We start from the raw sequence: 20,302 nt of genomic DNA, 5'->3' as shown, positions 1-20,302 counted from the left end.
AGGAGGAGAAAAGAGCCAGAGACAGCGGAGATGATGCACACGCTTACCTGCAACGCTGTAGGTGACGTCTCCAGCATAGTGCAAAAGCCGAAACTCCTCCCGCCCCAGTGACTTGCGAGTCTTTTGGTCAGCGAGCTTGTGCCTGGTGAGAAAGTGAAGAAGCTTCTTGAGAAACAAACATCTATTTCATGGGGGGGGGGATTGGCTTCAAAAAGCACTATGGCATTTGATCCCAGAGTGGGACTATGTGAACACAGAAGGGGGGTGGAAATAAACCTGACTTGCTGATTTTCAAGACCAAAACTAAATAGTTATCAACCAGCAAATCATCGAAGTGTCATAAAATATATTTATGTTTATTTCAAATGGATGAACTTTCAGCTTCCTGGCAAGGCTGCAGAGTGGTTCTGCATGCTCATGAAATTAGAGCAGGGGCAGCAGGCAAGAGGGCAGTGAAGATGCTGGCAGCAGGCTGGCATACTCGTGAGATGCCACACAGATCCTGATCTGAGCGTAAGCTGAACGTTCATCAAGAATAAAAAGACATTTGGAGCTCCAAAACTGAACTAAACAATGTGAAAGGTGAAACATGGAATTCACACCCATTGAACTGGAGTGGCAGCAATATGGACAGTTATCAAAGCCAAAGGGGGATATCGATACCCTCTGGGAAGCAGATGGGCACAAAGGTGAGTTACTGCAATATAAATCTCTCCATTTCAAAAGCACCAACACTGCTCAAATCACTCTAATGCATATACACCTCTGAACACTATTTTTACCAGTAAAATTCTGCTCTGTGTTCTAGTTATTCCTAGGCCTGACTTGAATCATCGATGCTGGGCATTGATCTGTCCTGATATTCCAAACCAGAGTCTGTCACACCTGAAGTACGAGGCCAGATCTTGGAAAAGCCAAGAAGCCGCAAGCCTGCAAATTCCTTGGACATATTAGCAGTAGGAAGAGATTGGTGAAGGGGCAAGTCAGTAACAAGAGTCTTGTGGCTCCTGTTGTATTCTGAAGCATAGTCTTGAGAAGAGCAAGGCAGCTACGTGGGATCCAGTATTCCTAGGACCCTACTGCTACGCGCACAATAAGTTATGATGTTATCTAGAAATAATTAAAGCTCCAGGCTGTATCGCACGCTTGGATCCGACCAGCGTTAACTGCCCTCAGCTGTGTGAACACTCACGTGAGAAAATGAGGGTGGTTCTTCACGGTTTCCTCTAGTTTCTCCAAGAATGTTGTGTCTGTGGCATCCCCAGGTCTCAGACACTCTTCATCCTACAAACACACGCGTTCTAGCACTGATGTCTGACTGTGCTCCTCAGCGCACAGGCCAGCTCTAATCCTGTCTGAAACACTGCCCCAGTTGGACCCTTTGGCCTTTGAATGAGGTAGGCCAGCTCTTCCTTCAACGTACAAAAACACTTTTCTCCTTCCAGACTACCTGGATTGGAAGCTTCTCTCCAGAGAGCAGATGGAGGTGATGCAATATGACTTCTAACAGTGTCACTGCTCAGTTTATCATAGCTCTTCCCACCTGCCCAAATAATCCTAATATAAGCTTAGACTTTTTTTTTTTCCTGTGTTCTTCCCCTTCTTTTCCACTACATTGCCCCAAATTTTTCCTTTAAAAAGGAAACTCACCAGAATAGAAATGATGCCTTTGAATTTCTCTTCCACCAAATCACAAATTATTTTGTTATTGAAATACGAAACTGGTTCCCACTACAAAGACAAGAAACAACACTTGGGTGAAAACAATTCTGGACTGGAAAAAAACATGAAAATTTCAGAACATTTCAGACAGCACCTCACTTAAATAATCTGTCAAATCTGAAACAAAGCTTTTTCACTCATCAAATCTGTCTTCCTAACGTTCCCTTTAAAAAGCATTTTTTCTATCAAAGCCTGGAATGGCATCCCTAGCTCCATCACACAGAGTTACCAAGAAAAGAAAAGAAAGGAAAAAGGAACGCTCTTTAATTCATTTACTTGGGACACCATTATTAGCAGCTCCTTTTCTAAACAGCTGTCCTCTGGCCTGCAGGAGGTGCTACACAGGAGAGAGTGGAAGTGATGATATTGGCTCTTACCGCTATGCCTTCTGACTCGTATTCCTCTTGCTCTGACTTTAATGTGAGCTCTATGAAGAGCTGCTGCAATTTTTCATTACAATAATTAATACAAAATTGCTCAAAGCTGCAAACAAAAATCAGAAAAATAATCACTAACACTGTACCACAAGTAAAAGAAGCGATAATCAGTGGGCAGCAGCATGGATATATCTCGGTGTAAATCAAGAGAAAGAGAAGAGATTTTGTGAAATGTTTCTTTACTGGATGTATAAATTTAGTAAGTTTATTATTTAGTGGATCTCATGAAAGAGTTCCAGAAGGAGGGAAAAACAGACATGAAGGATGGAACACAGAGGAACAAAAAAACTTTTAAGAAGGGCCCAACAGTACTGCAAATTTGGGAGCCTCAGTTCTTTGCTATCTGCCAGAGTCAGGTTCCAGACTCGGACACAGTCGCAGTTTCATAGCTGTGTCTTCCCATTCACACCACAGAAAGATGTGACAACAGCCGTCACTGTGCCAGAGCACTGGACAAAGGCATAGTTCAAGCTATGCATGAATATGCCCCCAAAACACAACAGTCTCTTTAAAATACCAGGAACACTAACAGCTGTAAATGCTAAATATTTAGCTGGATGCCCCAAATGTTAGAAGCCCTGTGGCCATCAGTTATTCAACTGATTTCCTGAAGTTTAAACCTCATCTCTTTCTCTCTTACTAAAAGAGCCAGAGATGGAATAACGTCTTATTTCACAACGGAGAGAAAACACTATAATGAATGAAGTCCCACAGAGTTTACTTGAAACTCAAACACACGGAATTGAAACAAACCTGTTGTGCTGGAAAACCTCAAACCCATAGATATCAAGCAATCCTAGAACTGTTGTACTTCTCCAGCCCGGAAACTCTCCTTCCTGCAACAGGGCAAAAAAATAAAAGTTGACAGGTACTCGCAGCTACGATCCGTCACGGCATCCTACCCATTCAGTTACAGCATTTACTCCTTACCCTCTTCTTAATGGAAAACAAATTAATTTTGAAATCACTGCACAGCATGGAACTTACCATTTCTCTGCTTTGCAGCTGCAAGATTTGAAACTTCCTTTCATGCTTGGTCGGATATCAACAAAAAAAAAAAGGTTCATTTACCTTGTAAGCCAGAGACTTGTTAACCTTGTTCACCAGCCAGGAGAAAGTGCGTCCGTATATTGCCTTAGCAAGTGCATCCCTCGCGTAGGCGGCCTGCTCCAGGTTCAGAGGACTGATGAGCTGCATGCAGAAGGAGAAAAAAAGCCATTCAACAGCCATTCCAGTCAGGGATTAAGTTTCCCAGTTCATTGTTAATAAACAGCCACTCAAGGGCATCCTGTCCGGGCTCAGCTCCCAGCACTGCCTCTCAGCCGTACGGGCTGCAAGGTGCCATTAGGCTGTGGGACTCCTGCACTGACAACCTCCTCTGACAAGTGAGAAGTGAACCGTTCAGTTCTGCTACGAGAGCTGATGGTGTTACCACTAGCTTCATTTCATTCCATGTGCCTCCCAGATCCCCAGTTCACGTTCTTACCTCTTCCCCTTTTGCTATGATCTTCTTGTGGATCAATGCATCTCGGAGAACAGAGCCCTCAACTGCTAGAAGCTGCAAAGCAGTAGAATATTAAATTAACTTATGAAGCAGTATGTTCCATTTATCAGTAATAGTTTTAAGGGATCGGAAGGGCTCGTCCTTAAAAGCACAACCCAGTGAAACAACCCTTTATTTCCCATTCACGCGGCAAGACTTGTTGCAGTGTCAATCCTTCCCCTTCCTCCCACACACCACCTCCTTTCTGGCAGTGATAGGACCTAACGAATTAAACTGGTTCAATTCTTCTGGCACAACGAACTGTCTAAGCAAAGCCAGCAGGGATCTCCTGTCTTTAAAACTCTTCTCCAGAGTAGGGCGATTCCTATCCCACTGCCTGAAGGCAAAAACCTCAAGTCGGTGGTGGATCAAGTGGTAAATAGAGAAGCTGTCAATTAAAGGGCTTTGACGTCAATATTTGCATTTTATTTAGGTCAAATGAAAGTAAACTTAAGAAAACTGCTAAATCATATTCTAAAATGATACGATGGTACCAAGTTCAAAACAAGGCAGCCTCTCTAATTCATCTCTAACGTAATACATCTCTAACTGGTCACACTCACCCTAGCCAGGTATTTAATTTGATTCTCTGTAGTGACCTGAGCATTTCCTTGCTCATCAGCAGCAAACTGCACGTTCCCCAGATGCAGAACGCTGGCCACAATGCTCAGCAAATCCTAGGATGGAAGCAACAAGCAGAAACCAGGATAATGAAATGATCACCCAGTGTCAAAAGGCAGTGAGATTTTTGTGTTAACTTTATATGAACGTTTTGGATTTTTTTTTTTTTTTTTCAGGATTTTTGCAGATAATACATTCACTCTGAAAGCTGCCTTCGGTCAGAAATAACAAAGCAGAAAAATTCCTTAAGGGTAGGAAAATCAGCTGTGCCGTCAAACGTGTCTTACCTCCACCTCGTTGTCATTGAAGCTTATAATGGACAGGGCTCTTCGCACAATCTTCCAATCGTTTTTATCATTTATGGAACTGACTCTTGCACAGTGACCCTAAAAAGACACAGTTCGATATAAGTAAGGAAATAAGTGTCAAAGATCTATTACTTGTGCTCAATACTCTTCTGCCATGTGTTTATTTTCACAGCAATCATCTGTCTCAGTGTTATTTTTGAAGTGAGGGAAGGAAACGACAAAGTCAACTGAGGATATATCAGTCCTAGAACAGTATTATAAGAATGACTAGTTCATGCGCACCTTTACTAAATAGTGATACTGTTGTGGGCTCTTCTCGAGGCCCAGCCTTCGCAGTAAGTCCTCTTCTCCTCCTTCTAGTAGCTGGTAGAAAATGTGGAAGTTCCTCTCTCCATGATTCTGGTGTACAACTCGGGATTTCTCCAGGAGGTAGTTCAAAATGTGGCCCCCGACAGGAGCCCCCTAAATCAAACCAGATACATTGAAACAGTTCATCAACAAAATATTTCTGCTTCCTGGTGGTCTATTCAAGGACAAATAGGATGCAGAATGACAGCCTACAAAAAGACAGAAAATTATCTGTCATTTTGTATCACAATCTCTATTTCTGCTAAAACACAGCGGCAATTTGAGTTTTGAAGTGTGCTATCAAATGAAAATAACGTGCCATTATACAGATCCCAGCTACAGCACAACTGCACGGGATCTTGACTGGGGTAAGATTCCTTCTCAGAAGGAATTCAACACAGAGGAAAAGCAACAGAACTGTGAGTGTGGAGGGATTACGTACTGAGACGTTTAAATGACCGCGGTACGCCGAGCTACTCAGTTCTTGCACTATGTTCATCTTCATAGTGTGGGGCAATTTGGAGCAGAATCGAAACAAACACTACGCAAAGCTACACAGGACAGAGATTATCTTCAGATCGCACCTGGCTTACGTGGATTTAGTTTGGGAGTATCCATTTCCATGGTGCACATATTCCCTAGAAATAAGAGGATTTAATCTCACTGTCTCCTTATAGAGAGAAATGAGGGAAGAAAGAAAGGGAAGCGCGTACTATAAAATCCCCTGGAACCAAACTTTGCTACCACAGATTCCGCTTACGCCGTCGTCAAGGGAATGCAAAACCATTGCTCCACGCACACACCAGTACAAGAAAGAACAGGCAACAGAGACCTGCTATGACTGGGACCCGTTCAGAAGTATAAAAGAGGTTTTTAAGTTACCCTGTAATCAAACTGCACATCCATGTATTTCCCAAATCGGCTGGAGTTGTCATTCCGAAGGGTTTTTGCATTTCCAAAGGCCTGAAACAAAAAACGATTAGAGAAAAATAAATATCAAATAAGATTATTTATAAACACTTTGGTGAAGCTGCCAGTTGTTTATTTACAGCCATTAAAGCCTAGTTTTTTCCTTTTTGCAAGCAAACCCAAGAAGGAAACAGATTGCTACCCAAATTCTAATGCTGATCTTTACACCCAGCGCAAGCGCTGCAGATGGAGCCATGCCTCCGAAAACAATTCCATCCCCCCTAGCAAGTTTTATTTTAATGCCAGTTCACTGCTGACAACATATGCCACGTCTGACAGTCTTTTCAAAGCTTCCTCTTTCATCACAGCTGTTTGCTTACAGCCACCCGCAGCTCCGCTCGCAGCAGGCACCGCCAGGCTTTCCCCTCTCGTGGGGAGCACACCTTTCCCGGGCACACATCTGGGTCTAGAGCGGGAATACCCAAGGGAACTACAAAGCCGGCTCAGGACTGGACACTAGAGGACACCACAGCACTAGCAAACGCACCCACAAGTGCATTCACGAGAGGGCCAAGCTGCTCACAGGGGACGTGGCCGCTTTGCAAACAAACTCCTGCAGCGCCCCAGAACCCTTCCCACGCCAGACGCCCCTCTCTCCCTGCAGCCCGGCCGCTCCAGAAGGGCTCCTGGTGGACTGGAAAGGGCCAAGTGAGTTCCGCAGCAGACGGCCATTTCTTTGGCTTGGAAGCAGACCGGCATTCCCCTGCGTGCAGCGCAAACCATCTGCCCACACGCTGTGAACCAGCGTTCCCAGGACACAGCACAGACAGCTCCGTCATGCCCAGTGGGGTCCAGCTGCCCCCACCCCCTCAGCTGGAAAATGTGAGTGCTGCCGGTATGACTCAATGTCAAGTTTCCGTGCTGCAGGCTCCAGAGTTACCTCCAGGACGGGATTGGATTGTAACAGGCGGTCCTTCACGGTTTCGACCTGTTGGCTGGCGGGACAGGTCACGGCGTAGTACTGCAGGATCTTCTTGGTGGCCTCCGTTTTGCCAGCCCCGCTCTCCCCAGAGATCAGAATACACTGGTCCTTCCTCTCCGTGCGCAGGGAGCGGTATGAGTTGTCTGCAATAGCGTAGCTACGGGACAATGACAACCAGGCTTTAGTTTGTTTCCACAGGTGAAGGGCAGAGACTCCTCAGCTAACACTATCCCACCGTGCGAAATCCTAGCAGAGGCACCTCAAAAAGAAGTACGTGCCCATGGGCTGGGTAAGAGCGTCTGGCTTCTGCATGACGCAGGTGATCGCCGACATCTCCATACACATCTTAACCACCGAGCCAAGTTTCTGCAGGGTGGTAGCACAAATCTATCAAATTCCTTTAAAAACTATTCTTTTGACTCTCTGGTGAGAAGAGTTTCTGTAAAAGATGACTAAACGGTGCAGATAAACTTACTTTTCTAAATACACAGGATCTCTCCTGTCTATTTAGAAAGACAAAAAAGCTTTACATTCAGGAAACACCTTGTTTTCCACCAATCTTTATTCTAGCTAATCTTTCAAGCGATGACACACTCGGAAGGTCACGACTGCACTTTGCTATCTGGGTGGCTCCTAGAACGTGGCTCCAAAACAGCCCAACCTCTCGCAGCTTCTCCTGGATTGCAGAAAGAACGGGATGAGCTGGCAGAGAGTGATAGGCATCCTGCCGGCTCCTGAGGCTATCAGCCAACTCGGGCCAAACGCTACCCAAAACAGCGGGTTCCTCCTGCCTGCACACAGCCAGGGTTATTGCTGCTGGCCCCAGACCTCTGCTTCTCCCTTTGCTGCTTTTTCTTTCTCTTCTGTTTTCCTCCCCGCCACAGACCAGCCAGGATCTCACACCTAGAGCCACACTTAACAACCCCAGAGCGCAGGAGGTTGAGTCTGACAATGCTGACAGAGGGGGAGAGGAAAAGAAGGACCAGGCAGATGCCATGGAAGAGGGTAAGAGACACGAGGAGCATTTGCCCTTCACAACGCACTCACGTAAGACAACCTCCATAACAGTATTTTCAGCCGTCTTACATGAGTGATCAAGCAGATATCCTGTCTTCGTACACTTGACAACCTGTTAGTAGCTTTGTGGTTTTGTTTTTTTGTTTTTTTTTTGTTTTTTTAAACTCATGCTGTGATATTAATTAGAATTAATCACACCAAAATAACAGCCGTGGCCTTCTCAAGTCTATTAATACTTGGTGCTAAGGCAACACCAATGAGCTACCTAGCAACACAACTGCCCACTTAACCCACTAAAATCATCCAGTTCTTCTCTTCCCATCCAAATTCTGTCTCTGGATTATTTTGAAAACAGTTGAATAAATGTAAATTTAATTTAAATTTTAAGAACGGCCTCTAGACTGCGTGCCTTTATCGGGTGATTTCATAGTACTCGTAAGTTCAAGCAGAAAGCCAGCAGTCACACCCACCACATACAGAATCACTTCACTTAAAGTAGTTTATGGTCCCTTTTGCAGTCACCATCTCTGCACCCCCTGGCCGGCTATAAATAGGACAGGATGCGGCAGATCACCCTGGCAAGTCGGCTGGGTCTCAAGCCCATAGGGATAACTTTTCTCCCTTGAATGACTGCATGCGACGCACTTCCCAGAGAACCCAGCGCTCAGGCCTAGCCTGAAACTATTTTGACAGTGGAAGAGCAATCTTGAAGTATTTTGGCTTTGGAGAATCAGTTTAGAGAAAAAAGAAAAGACGCCTGAAATACTGTAAAAGGAGAAGCACAGAGTGCTATGCTACAGAGCGCTCCAGTGCTCCTCAGAATATTTTTAAATGCATAAATCATCAATAAGGTAATGTAAATGTGATGGGGTTTAATGAAACGGTAAAAACACTAACAAAGAACACTGTTTTCCCGCTGTTGATTTAAGCCACTGCCTGTTACTCTCTGGGGGCAGATCTCTTGGTTGGGGCACCTGCGCGGACACACGATGTACTGACACATCTAGAGCAAGGGGAGAACTTCGCAGGTTTGAATGCAGGGTTTTTCAGGTTTACTCATCCCCAATATAGGTCCACACAAAAAACCTGAAACACTATAAAAATCACGTTTTTATCATAACAAATACAGCTTCAAGTGTTCAGCCTTCCCAAGTAATAATGGTGTTGCTCTCCCTCTCTGTGCTTGCAGTGCATTCTGTTTTGCTTACTCTCCTGGGCTACAGGCCAGTAATACGAAACAATCCAAATAATTTGCTGAAAAATAACCTAATTTACTTTTCCAAGACCTCTTAAAAAACAAAACAAAACAAAAAACCACACACCACAAAAAAAAAAAAAAACCCTCCAGGAGGTGCTCAGAATTTGGCCCTCGGTCCTGAAAGAAAACGTTTTGGAGCCAAATGTCCTCAGCTCTCAGTCATCTTTCCCTTTCAGTCTGACGAAAAAATCCAAATGCTTTCAAAAATAACTTTAAACCTCAAACTTTTTTTTTTTTTTTTTTTTTAAATGGGAAATTGGGAATGCTCACCCGGCCAGACCATGTAAATAAATACATTCCTTGTTCCAACAGGCTGAGGGTATCTTAGCAACAAGGGAAATACCAGATAAATATTGGTCAGGCACTAACAGCAGAGGTAGGAAAGAAACACCGCACACACAGGCACACTCTTTCCCCTAGTTAGCCCCGTGCTGAATGAGGCTGCAGCAGCAGGGGAAGCTCACAGCCCGGACACGCAGACCCCAAGTAACCCTGGAACAATGAACTCCTGTCCTGCCAGGGCTGGGTAAGCAGCTCTGTTCCTCCAGCCAGGAAGGAACCAACTCCCTTTCCAAATACTGCTCTTGCAAAGGCAACTCATCCTCTTTGGAGAGAGGAACAGGAATAGAAAGAGCCGCACACCACACCCTCCCAAGGATCCTTTATATCCCTACGGTTTTCAGTGCTGCATCTGGGACAAGGAAAAGTCCTGTTCGCTTGTCTTCACATGTCATTATTGCACACGCCTGCGTGGGAACGGCACAAACTGCACTGTTTACCCACAGGCCACTCACAGGTGAGGAGAAACTTCATAGAAGCTGACACCACGATATCGCTCCATGTTCTGTTTACTGTAGATTTCCAGCTCCTTGTATGGATTAACAGACACCAGAACTGAGCCAATGTAGGTCTGAAAAAAAGAGAACAAAGTAGGGGGGTTACAGAAGGTGTGGCAGCAGGTTCTCTGAGAGCCCAGACTGCTCTGAAGGCCGTATGCTGCTAACAAGGGCTGCCTGCCCCGGTGTACCGGCGATGCTGCTGAGGGCTTCCAAAAAGGCCAAGGGTGCTAAAGAAGTGACCTCTCAGCGCAGCGAGGATGACTTTGCAGGAGCTATGCTAGACATCCTTGCTGAAAAAAACAGTACCTACAAACAGTTTTAACAAGCAAGAACACTGGATTATTTCTGATACACCATTTGGGATCAAGGCGAAGCCTGGCGTTGCTGAAAGCCCAAAGCCCACCACAGAGTGAATTCATGAAATGGAAGAATGTGGTGTGAGCTGGATTTTCAGCGCTGGCAAGACCTGTAAATGCCAGCAGACCTCAACTGCCACACTGCAGCGAGTCCCTACATCTGTTAACATGACGGTGTCCCAGACCAGTTCTGACACAAGCAACCACGGTCTATTAAAGTTGATACCACCATCTCCAAATCCAACTGCAGAGCAACGCTACGGTATGTCTTCTGCAGCAAACACCCCAACTCAGGTCACTAATGAATGCTTTGGCATCTGTCACTCTGCTACTCACATAGATCAGATTCTCCTTGAAGCGCTTACGCAGATTTTCAATAAATGCCGCTTCGCTGGTGAAGTTCTCAAGCAGGACGAAATCCTGCACCCCCACCCGGTCGCGGGCCGTCAGAGCGCTCTCCATGGTCAGCCGAATGCCGTTAGTCCCCGCTCCCTGCAAGCAAAAGCAGAGGAAAGTTGGGATTTCTGTGGATTTGTACGCCGCTTACCGAGTCCACAAGAACGATTAACCACAATTACCCATGGACAACCTATAAACAGGTGAGGCTATTAGAATAACCCCACTACTACTGTTGAAAATGTTAGTCAGCGTATACTAACGCTTTATCAATTGGTTTACACTAACTGCTTTGATGGAAGACAAACCAGCATTAGGGAAAATTGCTAAATTTCCAATAACTTTAAATCAATCAATCAAACAAGCATTTCATAAAGAGAATAAAACTTGGATTTCCTTCCCCAGACATCCTTTAGCAGGAGTGAGACTGAAATGTGTTCTCTCTACCCTTCTCTCACATTTCATCACGGGAAGTCATTTTGAGCTAAGGAAACTTTTATGACTAACGATGATTCATCTCATGAGCAAACTGCATCACGTTGCTGACCAATTTAAAAGCTTTAGCAAGATGCCCAATGGGAAAATTCTGGGAAAACTCAGAACTAATGAGAAATGGGCATTTCTGCATCCCATGCCACCAAGTTCAGACTGTGACACTAACATCTAGCCCATGCATCAAGCGACTTCTATTCCCTGACCCTCTTTTAAAGGTTACATTTTCAATGTGAAGTGGTTCAGACACAGCCTTCTTTGGAAAACACCGGTCTGCTGACTTCTTACTTCACTCAACCTCACGTACTAAAACAGGGAGAGGAAATGTGCACCAAGTGACTCAGTCGCTACTTGCAGGGAAAATTTCTACACAACGGACAGACGATGTACAAGGCACAGAGGACGAGAGACATTACAGAAATCAGAGACAGGAGATACGACGTATTAAACCATTTGCCTCACATCTGTCTGCATTTCCTTGTCATAATCTTAAATCCTTCTTACTCTGCAAACTCCTCAGCAAGCAGCCGTCTCCTGAACCATTTCCCTAAAGCACTAATGCATTTCAGAGAATCTGTTGTTACATTCCGGGACGTTGCCACCACTGGCACAAACACCACCGGTGCTCGCTCCCAAACGGGCTCACGCACTAACAGCAACACCCAGACACCCTCTCCTGTAGCAGTGTTACCAGCTGGGAATGCCAGACCCCTGCTGCAACACCGTCGTCCAGCCCCAAAACCCTGCACAATGATGTAGATGATTTTTGCTGACTCACGTTGCCAGGTAGTTCCTTTCTGCTCCTTCTCAAGATATAATAGTGGTCAGAGCACAGGGACTGATGGCATGCAGGGGAAAAAAAAAAAAATAAAAACAACCTTAGTCAGAAGAAAATTTACCTTAAGTTTTGTTAAGTAGTAATAAAGGCAAGACCACTGAAGTGTAAATTTGGGCCCAAAGGGGTGTAAATTCCCTCAATCTGCAGTTGTTCAGACTTACCAATCATTTACAAATGCAGTTTTTAGCCTATTTCTGCAAGATATAATTGGCCTCCTTCCCAAAGCCCAGTGCCTGGGCATAAGTGATTGCAGCTTTCAGAAAGAAAAAAATAGTTCTTCCTGGAAATCTCAAATCCAGATCCACTCTAATGGCTCAAACACCACAAAAAGCCATCATTTTCATTTCCCTTCTTGTTTTTCTCAATTAGCCTCACGGTCTGGAAGGCCTGATTTTTAAGCTTTGAAAGATCCAGATTGTGAGGAATTCTGCAGATACTGTCATTAACTAATCTTTTTTAAATACCCAAAACTCTCCAAGCCAATTCCTCCACACCTGCAGCAAAGTGCTTTTCTGTCATCTTCTACCTTCTTTGCCAAGGTGAAGAGGAAAGGGATAAACCCTAGAGAAGGAAGATGGTGAGATAAAGAACACTGGCAAAAGAAATAGAGATAAACAACATACAAACAAATTCTGCCTAGAAATTAGAATCCTTCTATCGGAGCAGGTTTTCGACACGGTAATAGGAACAAAGGCAAAACCAAAAGAAAATAACTAGTTTTCAAGTGGGTAAGTTTGTGAATACAGTTTTAAAACGGCTGCCTCCAAAATGACTGAGGAGAAACTTCCAGCCTCGCACAGTTAATCCAAGTTTATATAATCCTAAAGACTTTCACAGAAAACGTCACTTAGCAGTTTCAGCAGCTCTTTCATCAGCCACTCCCTCCAGCTCAGGACAAACTGATCCCAGCTGCACACATCCAGCCTAAGGAAGAAGCAATCTATCCCACTCAGAACACAGAAAATTGCGCTTCGGCCGCCTCCTCTGGCACGGGCATTTAAGGCTAAGTCGCTTTCAGTTTCCTTCATGCTTTTTCTTCTCACCCAACTCCAACCTCTCTCCATAAGAACAAAACTACCTGAAATTTTCAGTCAGTTTTTTTTTTTTAAAAAAACCCAACTAAACGTAACTTTTCAGCAATAATTACATTGGACCAGGTTACCTCGTTGACGTGGTGCAGTCAGATTCTCCAGACTATAAACTTTAATCTCAGTGTTGAACCCTCCCCAAGCCCAAGTTCAATGCAAATATAAACATCAGTCATAAACCACAGCTGAGCAATATGCGCTTCTCTGTGCCAGAGTTTGCTCATTTGCTTTATTGCTTATGTCCAAGTCTACCACCAACTTAAATGTCAACATTAACTATCTGACTGCCAATAACTTCAATAGATGCGATGTAAAAGGAGGGGAAAATAAATCCTTTTTGCAAAATGGAAACAGAACAGTGATGCAGAACGAAGAAAGCGGGGAGAGAAGACACTATTTAGAAAAAACTAATCACGATGATGACCATATGTTCCTTCTGAATGATGCGTGCGACAGTGAGGCACTGAATAAATTAACTAAAACGTTAGTTGTGTTGTGTTAACAGGCAGACATCAAATCTGGTGGCTGCAAATTAATGCTAGAAAACCCCGTCTGGGGGGTTAAATACGTTACAGCGAAGCTAATTAACCATTAAAGCCGTTTGCCTATGGACAGGACTGGCTCTCTTAGTGTCTCTGCAGCGGATAGGTTTCTCTCTGCCAAAACGCCTCCGGCTGACAAACAGTTCATTTAAAACATCCTCTGCTCTGTGCTATGCAAGGGATGAGCTCGGACAACCCTGAAAGCCCTGCGGCAGGGTGTCCGTATGCCAGATAATTAGGAGAAGATAGGCTGTGAGGGTCTGATTAGACCCTTCCTTGTAAAATCAGTTTTTCTGGAAGCTGCTAAGAGAGCACAGCGGTAGAGGAGCGGTTCTGACAGTGAGAACACACGCGAAAGGACCGTCCCATCTGCCCTCTGCGCAGCTGCACCCCTCGGCTTGCACTGCCTTTGGTACTTGTGCAAGAAGCTAGACTGGAAAGCTGACATGGATTAAAACTCGCTCCGATTTTTTTAGTTCTTTTTTCATTTTAATCCAAGTCATTTTCCCACACTGGCTCCACACACGATCACTCGCAACGTCCAACAGATACGGTGGTACGAGGTTGGGAACCGCAGCGGAGACGGGCAGGGGCAGGCTCTGCAGCAGCAGGGCCAGGTCCTGCCGTTTTTAAGCGCTTGGGCAACTGCCAAGGGACAAGTTGGGTGCAGCCTAGGGCTCACCACCACCAAACCGATCACGTCGCCTCCTCTGGACTTTGCCTCCCTGGCATGTTAATGCCACTGCCTGCCTCTGAGCCGAACCAATGCAACTCACTAAACCAGCAAAACAAGGACCAGGAAAAAAGAAGCCGGTAGTTTTCTGTCAGCGTAGAGAGAGCTGAATCACCTCACCGTGGGATCCCGGTGCGTGTCAGACGCGGGGCAAGGAGGAACGGGAGCAGAGGCACCCCTCTGACAGGAACGGGTAGTCAGGTTAGCTCAGCCACCTGCAGCTTCACCCTGCCTACAGGAATCAAAAGGAGGACCAGGCTAAGGATCCCAGCCTTTGTGGGATATACCACGGCTCTGTGGCTCACGCCACACCCAGCACAGGCTGCAAACGGGGAATTACAAAAATCTGAGCAATCTCCAGCTGATCTTGGTGCCTGTGGGCTTAGGAGTGCTTGTGCCTTCTCCCAAACCGGCTTTTTGTCCCACACTGTCCTCCTGATGGTCACTCCTGCTCGAGAGAGTACAAGCTGACTTTTGACACTTCGTTTCCCAAACCCACCCCCGAGGTACAGTTCCAAGGAACTCATTCCCACACTATTTTAACCCACTCTTTGCTTTTAATCTCTTCTCCAGAGCCGACAGCACAACAGTGGCTCACAGCCAGGAAAGGAAAAGCCGTCACTCCTGAATGGTGGGGACCCAGCCAGTGCAATTACCAAAGCGGTACTACTTCCACAGGCCTTTTTCTTCCGTGCGATTAAATTTTGGGAAAGACTTTCAGCTGGTGTAAATTGGTGCTGCTGAATGCAGCCTGCAGAGCCAGGTTTACGTTGGCTGAGGTTCCAGCCTTTCTTTGTATTCATAAAACAGACTCAACAAGACCAGAAAACACCCTTCACAAACAGCTCCCGGGAGTACAAAAGCACGCAGGAGTATACCGAAGTTTCCTAAACTGAACGAGTAAATCTCTGACATGTTATCGTGAAGGTGTAAACAAGTGGTTTTGTCTGAAATGCTGCTAAGTGCCAAAGTATGACAAAGACTTTCCTCTGCTTAGGACTCAGAGATCTAATACACCTCAAAAATGAAAACCAAGACCTTTTGCTCTGCACAACACAATCCAAAGTACCTCAGTTACTCGGTCAGTCTGAGCACATCGGGGAAATTTGCTCTTGTGACGGAAGATGGAGGGCAACTCCGCCACCAGCACAGGAGCTCAGGGCTGATGTGAACTGAGCAAGAAACTCCCACCACTGCTTTCTCCATCGCCGGGTCTATGGCCGTGCAATACCCAGTAGCCCAACGTGTGTGCAGGAAGGAGTCTTTTACACCAAGACTTCCCGACTCGATGTTCCCAGAGGGGTACCTGAACGGGCAGTGTTGGCACAGCAATTCCAGACACACAAGTGCTGCCGGCCTCTGAGAGAACAGGCAGCACCTGGCAGGTCAAGCAACTCTCAGTCCTTCCTGGAGCACCCATGAGCGACGCACGTGAAAGCACCCGGAGCTCTCAAAGTGAATAGTATCGTATGCAGCAGGGAAGCTCTACAATCACCTGATTTAGAAAGAAAAGTCACACAACATAAACAAGATTTCTGCTTCTACATCTAAAATGTGTGTTTTAGTATCCCTCTCTGACGATGCATTTTTTACAAACCAGCCAGGATCCCTTCAGCAGACCAGGAGACTTGCACTAGAACCACCGCAGGAAGCGGGCGCTGTATGGGAAGAGGCAGGCATCGTTATCTCAGTATCGAGTGAAAGATGATTGATCTGCGGGTTACAGGAATAGTTACAAAGCCGGGAACGGAAGAAAAGGCAAGAACCAAATGAGTGGGAAGGGAAATTCAGATTAGATTCTGGAAGACAATAAGAAGTTTGAACCAAGAATGAACTTCTTGCGGGGAGGTGGCAGTTAAAACACATTTGTCTCCTGGAGAGCATGATATTGTTCACTGCCATGCCAAAGCTGCAGGGAAAAAAAAAAAAAAATCCTCTGATTTCTGCTCCACGCTACAGCCTGGGAAAGGGTTTGGACACGGCATGGGCTAGACAGCAGAGCAGACAAAAATCAGCTATTTTATCCAGGACCTCAGTTGCTGAGGTGCAGACTGGGATAGCTGCTCTTTCCGATTACATGGAGGAAGCAATACTGAAAACAACTGAGGTGGACCTGGACCAAGGGATCTTAGTCAAGCACTTGCCGCCTGCCAGTGAATCCCTGACAGATTGAAGTGGAGCCACTCAGGATCCTCTTCCCTTTTGCCACATTGAAAGTTAGCTGCACATTTTGGAAACTCTGTTAGTCAACAGCTGGGCTGGAAGGAGGGTTCCCTGAGAGGCAGCGTATCTCACATAAAAATCTTCTGCAACCAACCACATGGATTTATCTGCGCTTTCTGAAGCCATCTGAGCTCAGACAGTAATTCTTAAGACCCAAATCACATGTATTGGACTTGTTTAACGAAAAAAACGCAGTAACAAAATGAACTGTTTTATTTTGCTCTTAATTATGTAAGGCCAGCGAAGGCTGCAGTATTTCCCACAAGCTGTTCTGAGCAGACAACTTGAGAAAAATCAGAACTGTCAGATCAAACAGGGTCAAAACCAGATAACTCTGATGACACAGACTAGTAGAGTTAAAGGGAACAACTCCAACTTGCAAACAGTTACCATGTCAGCAGCTGCCACTCAAGGACCATTTATAGCACAATCAGTTTTTATTCTTGCTTCTTTTAGAGAAACACAACCAAGCAATGTCTGAAGCCAGGGAGCCCTTGCCCATGCTCAGAACCTTGTTCTCCCTCTCTGATACTTCCCCTCCCAGTCCTAAAACACACGTTGAATGGATATAACTATAGGATACACTATTCAAAAACAGTACTAAGGAGAGAGAATTGCCACTTCCTTGACTAATCTCCGGAAACAATTTATTTTGAAGTCTTCTACTTTTTAAGTAGGGAAAAACCAGAATACATGAAAACGTACAATAATCGGAAATATAGGGTAAGCAAGGTTATTCTGCGCTCTCAAAGATTTGCTATGTCCCCACCAGCAAATTGCCTACAAGGTAAAAGTTCTGCCTCGCTCACTTTCCCAGCTACAGAACCATTTAATCTCCCACCCTGAAATGCAAAGCAGAATGGGAAATGTAAGCAATGTATCGCACACTGTGTGCAATATTTTAAGTATCTATTAATGCATGTAGGTCGTGGGGAGTCAGAACTGTGAAAGCAAAAATTCAATCTTTTGAAAACCAATAATGCAGGGTGCGGATGTTGCTGTGATTAATTACGACTCTTAGTGTAGTAATTAGTGACATTTGACACTTGCAACATTTAGAATACTAAGAATTCATATCTAAGGAGCTCAAATGTAAATTAGAAATGCAAATCATGATGGACTAGAAACCAGAGAGCCGTGGAGATTTGCATGGCAAGCAGTTAATATAATTTGTTCAATGTTTATAACATAATTATATTTTCTAGACTTTACTTGGGGGGGGGGGGCAGGTGTGGGGAGAAGTAAGTTAGGAAAAAAGAGAAACAATTAGTAGTGAAAAGAAAAAAGTAGTTATAAGAACTGATTTGAAGGAGAAAAAAAAAAGTTTAGCCCTAAGAGGGGATGCTGATATTTCAATCAACAAGCTAAATATAAAATATCAGTAAGAAAAATGAACTCGGCAAACCAGAGAGATCACCAAGGCTGGAAAAGCAAACGCACCGAATTTCTATATTTAGGGAGCTGACATTTTTGCTCCTGAGCAGATGACACAAGCTGTTGCTCGTTAAAAGATGTTGCTGATGGCTGTATGCACAGCAGTACCACCTGGGACCTCAGGTCGCAGCCTGTGCAGCCCACAGCAGCTTCTGAGGACAAACAGACGGCACAAAAAGCAAGGACTCGGATCGCTGCCCCTCCAAGCACGTTTTGCCATGGACGTCCAAATCAGAGTGAGCAGGTGAGAAGGGAGCAGAAACTCCACCACCAGCCCACAGATAAGAATCACGGCAGGCACGTGCTCCCCCTGCCTCCCCGCTCGCAGCGATGGGGTGCTGACCCTGCGCCTCATTCCCTGCCCTTCGATAACTGCTGCCGCGTTCCCCCCTTTCGTCTCTCCCACTACCAACACTGCGGGGCTCGCGCTGTTGCTCTTGCAGCACTCTGCCCTTCCCCACGCCGTACGTTCCCGCTCTCTGGATTCCACACACACCCCACACAACCATTTCAGACCAGCACGTCTTTCAAAGACAGTAAAACTTTCCAAACAGAACAAGCACCCCAGTGCATTCCCAGGGCACGTGAAGGGCACTTCCACACCCACATGTTCTCTCGCAGAACATCAAGCACCACCCTAGACAACATCACTGCTTATCACACCCTCACCTATCACATCCAAACCCCTTTCTCTATATCCACGGCTGTACAGAGGTTTGCTGCCTTCTACAGTCCTCCATGCCCCCAGAAATCCGAGCACAAGCCTCTCGAGCGCTACCTGCTCCACCTTCAAACGTGCTGCCGCAGGGAGGCACTAGGCAGGTCCTCCAGAAGCCCTGTGCTTTCCACCATCTCTAAGACCCTTTCTCAGACAGTGGCAAACACTAAACCAGTTGGGAAGGACAGTGGCAAACACTAAACCACTTGGGAAGACATGCCAGGATCTCTAGATTGAGCAGCTATGGGATACTCCAGCCCCACGCTAACTCTTCTTCAACAGTCAAGAGAATTGCTTAGATCTACAGACATGACGTTTTCAATCCCTCCTTTCCTAAATTTGGTAAGTTTACCGATTAAAGCCTTGAACATTCTCATCCAAGCAAAAGCCCACATAAACTTTTTTGTAACACTCCCTCATTCTTGACCTCAATATCTTCCAGAATCAGTGAATTCCGTTGCCCAATTATACACTGTATGAAAATAATCTTTGCATCTCTTTGGCAACTTTTAACTTAACTGAACGTCCCTCTTCCTATGTTACCACACAGAAAAAAAGAGCTCAGGATCTACCTTCTCTGCGGCACAATTGTCTATATAATTTTTTTCCTCCTCTCTTATTTTTTCCACCTAACAATCCTAGTCTTCTCAATCTCCTGCCACATACTCATTTTCCTAAGCTCCGGGTGGTTGTCCTGCAATGCAGTACGCAAACCCAGGCTTTCTGGTTGCTGCTAAAACAGTTTTGCTAAAGTCACTACACCCTGGAGGGACTGAGTGGCAATGAGTCCTTAAAATCAGGTATTTCCTGCTGTTCCCCAGGGTGGCAGTCACGGAGAAAGAAGCCCATGTCCCTGGGAAGGACACAAGCAGAACCCAGCACCAGTAACTGTACGTTCGCATCGTCATACCCCTTCCACCCAAGCAAAAGCTCCACCCTTTCTTCTCCCCCAAAGCAAAGCACCCCCCTCTCTTCCCACTTTCTCAACTCCCACCTTGGCTTCCTCCTTGAAACATGTTATCTCCTGGTTTTCTTACCCTATTTCAACCCCTTTCACATAATTTTCCAATGAAGGGGTCTTTCGCAAAGCAGGCTGAAGCATTTCACTTTCCTGCTGAAACCTTGAAAATTTATCTCCCTTCTTCTCAGACCAGACACACATCTGAAAGCTGCAAAACCACCAAAGCAGCTGAATAAGCCTTACCGCGCCTCTGAACTTCATTTCTGCCTCCTGCCAGCTCCCGCGGCACTCGCAGAGACTTAGTTTACGCTGCAGCAAAAAGCAGGAATCTGAGGACAAGTTCTCTCTTCTGTCAGTTGCCCTTTTTTTTTTTTTTTTTTTTTTCCTACGACATTTTCGGTGCAGTCAGAACTCCCTCCCTCCCACCAGCTCCTACTGGAGCATCCTGGAGAGGGCGTTTTCCAAGGAGAGGGAGAGAAACTCTCCTCCCCTCCCAAAGAGGAGAGACCGACGTGCCACAGATGAGGAGAGGCACTC

General features: G+C 45.5%; 1 protein-coding gene across 2 annotated transcripts in view; it reads right to left on the bottom strand.

Moving 5' to 3' along the window:
- Positions 1–20,026, bottom strand: part of MYO1C (myosin IC) — a 30,305-nt gene extending 10,279 nt beyond the window's left edge. The window contains exons 1-16 of one of the 2 annotated variants that reach the window (XM_009958997.2): positions 20,009–20,026; positions 12,007–12,066; positions 10,677–10,832; positions 9,940–10,055; positions 6,829–7,027; positions 5,862–5,942; positions 4,914–5,093; positions 4,611–4,709; positions 4,266–4,379; positions 3,646–3,717; positions 3,231–3,350; positions 2,913–2,995; positions 2,100–2,205; positions 1,651–1,731; positions 1,193–1,284; positions 48–142 (exon numbers count right to left, since the gene is read on the bottom strand). In XM_009958997.2, the coding sequence (XP_009957299.1) occupies positions 48–142; positions 1,193–1,284; positions 1,651–1,731; positions 2,100–2,205; positions 2,913–2,995; positions 3,231–3,350; positions 3,646–3,717; positions 4,266–4,379; positions 4,611–4,709; positions 4,914–5,093; positions 5,862–5,942; positions 6,829–7,027; positions 9,940–10,055; positions 10,677–10,832; positions 12,007–12,066; positions 20,009–20,026 (1,672 nt within the window). The remainder of the gene's footprint in view (positions 1–47; positions 143–1,192; positions 1,285–1,650; positions 1,732–2,099; positions 2,206–2,912; positions 2,996–3,230; positions 3,351–3,645; positions 3,718–4,265; positions 4,380–4,610; positions 4,710–4,913; positions 5,094–5,861; positions 5,943–6,828; positions 7,028–9,939; positions 10,056–10,676; positions 10,833–12,006; positions 12,067–20,008) is intronic. The other variant, XM_086475085.1, reaches the window with a different exon arrangement.
- Between the last annotated feature and the right edge of the window lie 276 nt (positions 20,027–20,302).

Source organism: Leptosomus discolor, chromosome 18 (assembly GCF_034619465.1).
Source record: "Leptosomus discolor isolate bLepDis1 chromosome 18, bLepDis1.hap2, whole genome shotgun sequence".
Classification (NCBI taxonomy): domain Eukaryota; kingdom Metazoa; phylum Chordata; class Aves; order Leptosomiformes; family Leptosomidae; genus Leptosomus; species Leptosomus discolor.
The sequence above is the reverse complement of the archived record's forward strand: the minus strand, read 5'-3'. Positions and strand labels throughout refer to the sequence as shown.